We start from the raw sequence: 10,229 nt of genomic DNA on the forward strand, positions 1-10,229 counted from the left end.
ACACACACACACACACACCACATATATATATATACATATATACATATATACATATATATATATATATACATATATATATATATATACATACATATATATATATATGTGTGTGTGTGTGTGTGTGTGTGTGTATACATACACACACACACACACACACACACACACACATATATATCCATACATACATACATACATACATACATACATATAAATATACATATATATATATACATACATATATATATATATATATATATATACACATGCATACATAAATACATGTGTACATACATACACATATATGTATGTATGTATGTGTGTATGTATATATGTATGTATGTATGTATATATGTATGTGTTTATATAAACACACACACACACACACACATACACACACAAAAGATGTTATTATTCTCTAATAAAGTTAATTTGATTACTTAGATTTAAAAAGTGTGTTGACAAGCAATATATTAAGGGTATACAAACTTTATAGTTATAAAGGACTTACACTAGATTTAGAATTTAATTTGGGTTTTAACACTCATAAAGACTTGAAGATTCTATTTTGAGTAACAAGTCTTAAAGGTTTTTTTAAAAGAAAAAGGTTTCAAAATTGTTGATGTATTTTGAGAGTCTTTATGATCCATTGAAGGAATTAATATTGGTCAAACAAAAGCCTTATTTAAGAGTTGTGAGGTGCATTACATTTGAAAACTTACACATCAAGTACACAAGGGGTATTTTCTTTTTTTCTTTTTTTCAAGAGAAAAGAAGAGATGCTCAATTTAAGGGATTGATACTCTTTTCCATTATTTAACGTTTTAGCAAAGAGAAAAATCAAAGGATACCTTTTCCATCTAAGCTCTTTAAAAAGTTAATTAATTCTCAACATGTTTAAAATCTACTTGGATCTAAACTTTGAAAAACTATTAGTAAAGTGTCTTTTGATTGAACCCCCATGAAATGACAAATTGAGAAGAACACTAAAAAAGAGAGGCTAATTCAATTCTACAAATCAAAGATGGAATACGTCTCTTAAAAGTAGCAACACTTCTAGGTAACAACAATATTGTAGGGAACATCAAGACGCTCGCACCAATTTTTATTTATCCATGTACTTGAGAGTGCGCCTTAGTAACATATGACAATACTATTGGATATAAGAATTATGACATGTGATTGAATAAGCCTCAGCTATAAGTGAAAGCCTTAAAGGTCTAATGACCTCCATTATATGGGCTAAAGGGCCTTAGGATGGGAGGATGACCATTTACGTAAAGGACTAATTTGTTGATAAGGATCTGAGGATGACTTGGACGCCGTGTTTGGGTCTCATAGTAATGGCAGTTAGTGGGGCATGGCGATAGTTGGGGGAGAGATGGAAACAAAAGCGTTGGAGGATAAGAGAGAGGATGACCTTGGCCTCCATGATGGCAAAGTTTTGGCCAATGCAAATGCGGGGTCCCATGCCAAAGGGCATGAAGGCATAGGGGTGCTTACATGCTTTCGACACCCCGTTTGCAAACCTCTCTGGCTGAAACTCGTCTGCATCCTAGCCGAAGTTAGAAGTGAATATTTAACTAAATTTAATTTTGTGATAGTGCTAAATATCCCCCCCCCCGCCCCCCAAAAAACCAACAAAATAATATATGTATATGTGTGTGTATATACACATACAAACGTGTGTACATGCATATGTATGTGCGTATATATGACTCATCTTAATTAAGATTTCAAGATTTAAGTAGAGCTTATTTCAATGGTTACATGAATTTATCATTTATTATTTTCATCAAGAGAATCCCCAGCATTCTTTTTAAAAGAAAACCTTGAGCTTCTCAGAGAAGAATGCAGGGCGAAGGATGTTGCGTTGTTGTTGCCAGTCGTCACCATTGGCAAGAAGGAGACCATTTCCGAACAACCTGTGGAAGCGTACAGTGAAAGCAGAGGGCTTGTGTAATTGCTTCACATCCGAAGAGAAAATGCTTCTAGCGTCATCTGCGTTGCTAATCAAGAGGGTGGGCAGATTACCCCTCCAATACACAACCCTGGAACCTGCAAAAACAAGCCAAGCGGCCAAAATAATAATCAACAAAGAAAACGAATCAGGCGGTGATTATTTATAAGATCCAGATTTAGAATTGAAGGCACTCCAAGGAGGACATTGCTTACTAATTACGATCATATAATTCGACTAACCACTGATCACGGGGGGGGTAAAGGGATTGGAGGCATGCTATTATACCTGCTGCGTGCTTAGAGAGGAGATTTCGGTAGAAGGGGAGGATACGGGGTAGAAGGAGATGGTGATGAGAGGAGGAAGGAATGTCGGAGAGTTGAGCCTGGGCTTCCAGGCGCTTGATCTCAGGGAGGTCTCCAGCTATGGGGCGATAAGGCAACACAGTGAAGCCTTGCTGCTGCAAAGCGCTCCGCAGCGAAGCCGGTCTCAAGTAGTAGACGTAGAGAAGGTAACCAAACAGAGAGGAGATTGCGATGGCTAGCATAGAAGTACAGATCAGTAGAGTGTGACCACCAACGAAGGGACGTAAGAGCTGCAGGAGGTCCACTGGTTGCTGCTGCTGCATCATCATCTTATTAAGTACACAAGTTGGCGACGATGCTGCTGCTGCTGCTCTAGTTCTCTCAAATTTAACTTTTTGATGAAACACAGGCTATTTGAACTTGCCCGTATATGATGGTCTCGTCTATAGATATTATATAGAAATTAAGGGTAGAGAACAAGTGTTCAGTATTCAAAAGAGGAGACTCATGAAGCTTCGTGTGCGCCTTCCTTCCTTGTTGCGATCCGTTCCAAATCGTTCCAAATATAAACTCAAACCACCCCTAGTATGTATTAAGACGGCGCCTAGTATGTATTAAGACGACGACGCTTCAAAGCTGGTGTCCTCTTTTTGAAGTGTTTTTATCCCAGGAGGAAGTTGCAAAGGCGTCCACTTTGAAAAAGTCAAAGAAGAAGTTGCTAAGGTAAAAGTAATAATAAAGCTAAGGTGATTTATTTCCTAGGTTAACACCTAGCACACCCGCTAGTCCACCCACCTTGAAGACTAGACTAACGCGACGCCCATCCACTTGATGATTAGGATTATTTGGATAAGTAATAATGAATCTTGCCAAGATTCTATAATTTTCTAAGTAAATATATTATGGCAATATGTTAATCCTAATCTATCTAATCGGCTACCTAAAATCAATGTCTATAATATGAGCAGAACGATGTATTTGTCTAAGAATCTATTTGAGAAAATAAATAAATGTTTTTTCCCCAAATTTTCCAGATTGTTGGATTTCGATTTTGGTTTCGGATTGGTACTCTCACCATATAGTCAAGTAATAAAACTGAACCTCGCCTCGCCTTAATGCGTGAGTCCTGATGTTAGCAGCACCAACAGTTGGAACATGTTCAGCTAGCTGAGGAGGAGATCCAGAAGGACGATCTTGATTCTGGAAAGGATGTGGATGATCTAGAGACTGTCGAAAAGACGGCTGCTATGTAAGAGGTGGAATTTCTTTTACTAAAATGTTGCGCTACCACACTTTACACAATGCCCTAGTTTGGTGGAATGGGCAAATCACCATCCTGCAGAGTCTCTATATAACATTCGAAATGAAGTTTGTGTTGGATGTGAAAGGAGATACTCTGCATAGACTCAGACAAAACACACACAAAATCTTAGAGAGCAACATAGCGACACAGCTGGAACGTAACCAATTGATTAATGAGCATGTGGAGTACAATGTACTCATACCCTTAGAGGGCTGACGTGACTGATAACATGCTAAGGGTGTGTTCTCATGGGAAAAAAACCCCTGTAATAAGCACAGGGTAAAAAGTGCCCGTGTGACGACCTGAATTTCTTAGAGGCAGAAGGCCAACAACCCCCCCTAAAGCGAATGGTGTGAACTGATACAAGGTGTAGCAGACTATCCTCGTAGAGGTAATAAGTTTAGAGCTTGTCGGAAAGCTTCAAACTTCTCCCTAGAAAGGGGCTTGGTAAAACCGTCTCCCACATTGGCCTATGTCGGCACATAGGTCAAGGCTATCTCTCTAGTATGGAGTCGTTCATGGAGTCGTTCACTGACATAGTGATAATGCAACTCAATGTGGTTTGTCCGTGCATGGAATACTAGATTCTGCGCAACTACTAATGCGCTTTTCTCCTTTCAAGTAGAAAAAAGATGATTGATTTTAGGGTTCCCACTATCGCTTCAAATTCTAAATAATATTCTGCAAAGTATTTTTATGGACAAGAATCTTAAAATGTACGACTAGTATGCTCTTAAATTTACCTAAAACTCTCCAAAACAAAATAAAAAGTAGTATTAAAAGGAGTGTCAAAGACACTACTTTTTGTACCACCACCTATCCATGCTTTCACCTTGCTACGATACTAAGATCAACCAAAAGATGGCAAAGCCAGACACATTCCATATAGTAGTGTGAACGATGCCCTCTTGTATTTAGCTTCATAGCTAGATGTGGTTTTTGTCGGCTACTTCTTACTGAGCCGTGAGATGCATGAGTTGCCAAGAAGGAAACAATATCCACTCCTTGACACTCTTGTGTCGAAACATCTTGCTGAGTCTCACTGTCTTTGTAGGCAGACAAGCATAAAGAAGACTCATTGTTGTAAAACAATGCATAGTGTCGGAGTGCCTTGAAGGTAGTGGAAGACACGTTTTACTGCCTACCAATACTGAGTGCTAGGACAATGTATAAACCTGATCAATTGTGACATTACATACTGAACATCTAGACAGGTGTTGCACAGATACATAAGGCATCTGACAACTTGTTGATAGGCTGGCTACATCAAAAGGCTCAAAAGAATCCTCAATTGACAAGTGGAGACCAGGTTCCATAGGAGTAGAAACAGGTTTGCAATCTGTCATTTGAAAGCGTTCCAAGAGCTGTTGAATGTATCTTTGTTGACATAACATGATGCCCCCCTCAGTCAGAACAAATTGGATACCTAAATAACAATGCAGAAGACCCATGTCGAAAATGTCAAATGTATTTTGTAGGTCAGCGAGATGAAAGGTGCAATGTGCCCCTCGCGGTCAGGGCCTGTCTCATGAGTAGATCGTCCACATAATGATTGAGGATAAGGAGATGACCTTTTTCATGCGGACATAAAGAGTGCTTTCAGTAGGGCTATTGTGAAACAGGCAAGAGAGCAAGTATCCATGTATCTTCTGATACGAAGCACGAGGAGCATGTTTAAGGCCATGTGGTGCTTTGCACAATCTGCATACCTCATGGTTTGCACAATCTGCATACCTCATGGTTTGCACCCTACTAAACAAAGCGAGTAGGTTGCGTGACATAAACCTCTTCCTACAAATCACCATTCAGAAATGCAGTTTAACATCCAACTGATGCACATTCTAACCTTTATGTGTAGCCAATGCAATCGGAGTCGAAATGGTCATCATATGTGATGTAGGTGCAAAACCATCATAGTCAATGCCTTCCCTTTGGGCATAGCCCTTGGTGACTAATCAAGCCTTATACCGATCAACTGAGCCGTCAAGCTTCTGTTTCAGCTTAAACACCCACTTGGGGCCTATAGCACATTTGCCATAGTAGTAGGCAGATCACATAACTCCCATGTATCATTTATGGCAATGGAATCTCGGGGGGGTCACTATATGTAAATCCTCTATATCACATGCGTTCAAGGCCTATTTAAAAAGTCCCTTATCTGTGAATTTTTTAGTGAATATAATGTATCCTTTCCTATTCAAATCTGTAACTTTTTTTTAAAATACAATAAATAAATCCCCTCTGTACATATATTTCTATAAGTTTTAAATATTTAAAATGTCCTTCTGTTGAACCCACGTGATACTTACATATTTATACGAGTGACCCCCCCCGAGAATGGAATCTAATTTTCAATACATGGTTGAAACCTAATTGTCATCCTCCAAAGCATCAAAGTAAGAAATCAGCTCCTCATTCAGTGCGCTAGCCCCAACAGGGGCTATGTTGACAGAATGAGATGCATGTCGAGAGAGGCAGCTCGTGTTCTTCCTAGAAAAGGTTGAGGTAGCTTGATGTCACACAAAGTAGCTTAGAGCCAGCGTGGAATCTGATGAGAATCACGAATACATGTATCCTCTTCAATTAATGCATCACCGAAGGCATCCGAATTAAAGGGTTGCTGATCCAAAGAGCAATAGGGACATCGTTGATTGAATTTATTGATGAGCTGCAGACCAGGTTGCTGAGTCAGAGCCAAGGTGGGCTCAAAGAGCCAACACTAGTATCAAACAAAGGCAGCAATGTATCAAATACATTGAGAGAATAAATTAATAGTTGTAGCCAATAGGAAAGCATGGGTTGAGGTGCAAATTCATCAAAGAAGACATCTCTGGATACAATCAGCTTTTGACTAGATAAAACATACAGCCGATATCCTTTGCTATCATTGCTATACTCCACAAAAATGCATTTCAAAGCCTTTACTTCAAGCTTATGTCTGTATTATGCTGGTACATGCACATAAGCTAGATAGTCGAGTACACACATGACTAGAATTATGCCATTCCAAGCTTCATAAGCTATCATAAATTTCAAGGCTTTAATTAGATCATGGTTAAGTTCATAACTGGCACACATGACCACTTCACGCCAAAATCTAGAGGGCAAATCCTTGCCTTTAGGCATACATGTGGCCATTTCCATGAGTGCTTGATTCTGATGTTCAGCTACAGTGCTCGGCTATGGTGTGTAAGGAGTAGCACATTGATGAGAAATGCCATGGGACAGCATGAAAGTAGTAAACTCATTGGATAAATATTCTCCCCCTCTATCAGTACACAATGTTAGTAGCTTATGATTGTAAGAATTTTCAGTGAGAGGAAGAAACTAACGGAAAGTTGAGAAGGCATCTAATTTGACTTTCAGACCATACACCTAGTAGAAGCATGTATAGTCATCATTAAAAGTCATGAAGTACAAATGTCCACCAAAATAGGGAGCCCGCATAGGACCACAGAGATCACTGTGAACCAGCTGTGTGCAATGGGCGAGTAGCACAGACAATGCCATCTTTAGGACAGGACTAAAGATGCATCTTTCTCAGTATACACTCCTCGCATACATGCTTGTGGGGGAGCTATATAGGTGGCAGCTCATGAACCATAGCTTGACGTTATAATTGTAGAAGAGATGGAAAATTTAAGTGACCAAACCGAGCATGCCAAATCTTAGTGTCACGCTGAATCTATGGCATGGAAACAATCATGGCATCTACATGAGTATCAATACTCCTTTTATACATGTCAAGCCTGTATAGGCCATTGCGTAGTGTACCAAATAAGAGAAGTGCATCTGAAGCAATTTTGTTGTGGAACAACAATGATCAAAAAACTGAATTTTCAAGCCAACTTTGGCAAGTGCTGAGATAAAAATGAGATTCTTGCAGATTTCGGGTACATACAAGGTGTTAGCAAGAGTATAAGGATCCCAAAGCATGAAGTCAATTCCACATTGCCAATGCCTTTGATGGCATATCTGATGCATTATTAGCACACAAAACTCTTCCACCTAACCCCAGGGGATTCACTCACAATAAAAGGGTATGTCACTTGTGTGCATTAACCTCAAGAAAACCCCCTATATATGATGCTCATAAGATAATAACACCCCCCTATTTAAGCTTATAAGGATACCTTTAACAATGACTATGTCACCCCCTTCCTTATATGTATGTTTTTCTCTAAAATTTACAGAACCCCTCTCCTTAGATTAAAGTATGTTACTTTGAACATTATTGAGCAAACATAAGTACTTCATGCATTCTACCAAGAAATAGATGTTAAGTACTAGGAAATCATCACTGTAAACTACTTGGAATCCCCAATTTAGTATAAGTGAATGGTTCTTGGAATGCTTATGTTCTTAAAGAATTTCATTGTTGCTAAAAGTATTGCTGGAATGCTACTAAATGTTGCTGTATAGTCAGCAAAATCACCCACCATTGCCACATGAGGAGGAAGATAATCTCATCATGGATGACATGGTGAATGACTTCTTTGGATGGGAGGTCAAAGATGATAGTGAGAAAGCTCCAATGTCACAAGAGGAGGAAACCTTACATAGAGAGACAAGCACCCCTTTGTATAAGGGATGTTCGTACTCCACATTGTGAGCAAACTTGGAGCTATTAAACTTGCAAACAACTTATGGATGGAGTGATGAAGGTTTCATAAGTCTTCTTAGGTAAGACCGCCTCATTCTATTATCTTAAATTGAAAATGTCTCATGTTTTATATACTCTCTTGCTAATATTTTGACATATGATTTCTTATGTTATGTTGTAGGCTTCTTAAGAAGATTTCCCCCCCTCAAAATCTATTACCAAACTCACGAGATGGGTGTCGTAAAATGCTCTCTATGTTAGGTATGGATTACACAAGAATACACATATGTCCCAATGATTGCATGCTATTTAGAGGGGTTAATAAAGATGCAATACAATGTCTACAATATGGGGAGAGTTGCTATAGGGATGATTTGCAAGGAGACAAAGTTCCCAGAAAAGTGTTGAGACACTTCCCTATCATTCCTCGTATCCAACACATGTTTAAATGTAAGGGGATTGCAGAACTCATGACATGGCATGCTACTCATCGCTCAACCTATGGCATCATGAAGACCGTAGCTGATTCATTGGCATGGCAACATGTGGAGAATCAATTGCCAGAGTTTAAAGATGAGCCCTATCACTTATGTCTTGGCTTATTGGCCATGGATGGTGGTAACCCATTTGGCTTCAAGTCCACATCATGGATGGTGGTAACCCATTTGGCTTCAAGCCCACATCATGGTCTACTTAGCCTATTGTATTGGTGAATTACAACCTTTCTCCATGGGTGGCAATCAAGAAAGGTCATATCATGCTTGCTCTCCTTATACTAAGCAAGTATAAGGTAGCAAACATGGATGTGCACCTCGAGCCTTTGATTAAGGTGCCTTCACAAAGACCAAAAAGAAAGGAGAGGTAAAATTATATGGCCTCATGACACACAATTGGCACAAGATATTACAGGTATATAAATATTCGCTTTTTGATTTTCTATTTATGGAACATAATTTGTAGGCTTGTATACTAACTTCCATTTTTTTCTATGCATAGTTTATTCTTCCAATTGCTATAGTTGGTTGTGGAGACAAGAAGGTGAGAGAGGCTATTTACAAAATGGGAATCTTGGTGAGGTATGAATCTTCTCTTCAATTCACTAGCTAAGTTATATTGCATATTTGGTATTCTCATATACTCAGAATTTATGTATTGGTAAATCGTACACATGATTGCTATGTATGTAGGTACATATCCTTAAAGGAGATAGATCCTACATCCATTGAGATGGCTTATCTCAATGCTATAGAGGCATTGTGTATGATCGAGGACAATTTTCCTAGAAAAATTCTTACTATAGCCAATTGCATCTTGTGGTGCATTTGGCTGATGAAGTGGCGCCTTGTGGTGTTGTGCATGTTCGATGGGTGTTTTTCCTTAAAAGGTTCATGAAAACCTTAAAGGACTTTGTGAGACAAATATCAAGGCCAGAAGCAAGCATGGCAGAGAGATGGTTGATACAAGAGTCTCTTGTGTATATCTCAACACATCTATCTCACATAGATCCTTCCATGCCACGATTGTGGAGCAATGAGGAGGATGACCATTTAATCACTAATGTGCCATTTAATCACTAATGTGCCACAAGGAAAAGGAAGGCAACGAAGACTGGATGAAGCATTATGCCACAAGGTGAATACATTTTGCATTCTAAATAGTTCCATCATGGAGAAGTGGATTGGGAGATACAAGGATGCAATCAATGGAACCTCTACCAAATGTGATCAATATAGAATGGCTTCGTATGACAATATTGATGGTATCGCAAAATGGAGAGATGATCACAAGAGAAGAGCATGAGTATGCAAGAGGATGTGACCCTCAAGTAAGTACATTCTTCATCCCGTCTCATGCTTTAGTCATTATATACCTTGTTTAATGCACTATACTAAATGTTATGATTTTGTTTAATGTTAGTACGAACTATATAATGCAATATGGTTAGAGGGAAGGCACTTTTGCATAGAGCGTGTGGATTCTAAAAGAAACACATTTGATTGTGATGTGATGGTAATGTTTGAGCAAGAAAGTCAAACTAGTAGACCTGATACCAGTGACATA

The 10,229-nt window shown here is 38.9% G+C and overlaps 1 protein-coding gene across 1 annotated transcript; it reads right to left on the bottom strand.

The window, feature by feature from the left end:
• Positions 1-1,006: 1,006 nt before the first annotated feature.
• On the bottom strand, positions 1,007-2,676 carry LOC147602542 (cytochrome P450 709B3-like). Its single transcript, XM_086797918.1, has 2 exons — positions 2,246-2,676; positions 1,007-2,055 (listed from the first exon to the last, which is right to left on the bottom strand). Exons 1-2 carry the CDS (start codon positions 2,589-2,591, stop codon positions 1,817-1,819), a joined length of 585 nt encoding a protein of 194 aa, XP_086654044.1. The 5' UTR covers positions 2,592-2,676; the 3' UTR covers positions 1,007-1,816.
• Positions 2,677-10,229: the final 7,553 nt, after the last annotated feature.

The sequence above is a fragment of the Cibotium barometz genome, unplaced genomic scaffold, assembly GCF_041138505.1.
Source record: "Cibotium barometz isolate CiBa-2024 unplaced genomic scaffold, ASM4113850v1 ctg504, whole genome shotgun sequence".
NCBI classification, from domain to species: Eukaryota; Viridiplantae; Streptophyta; class Polypodiopsida; order Cyatheales; family Cibotiaceae; genus Cibotium; species Cibotium barometz.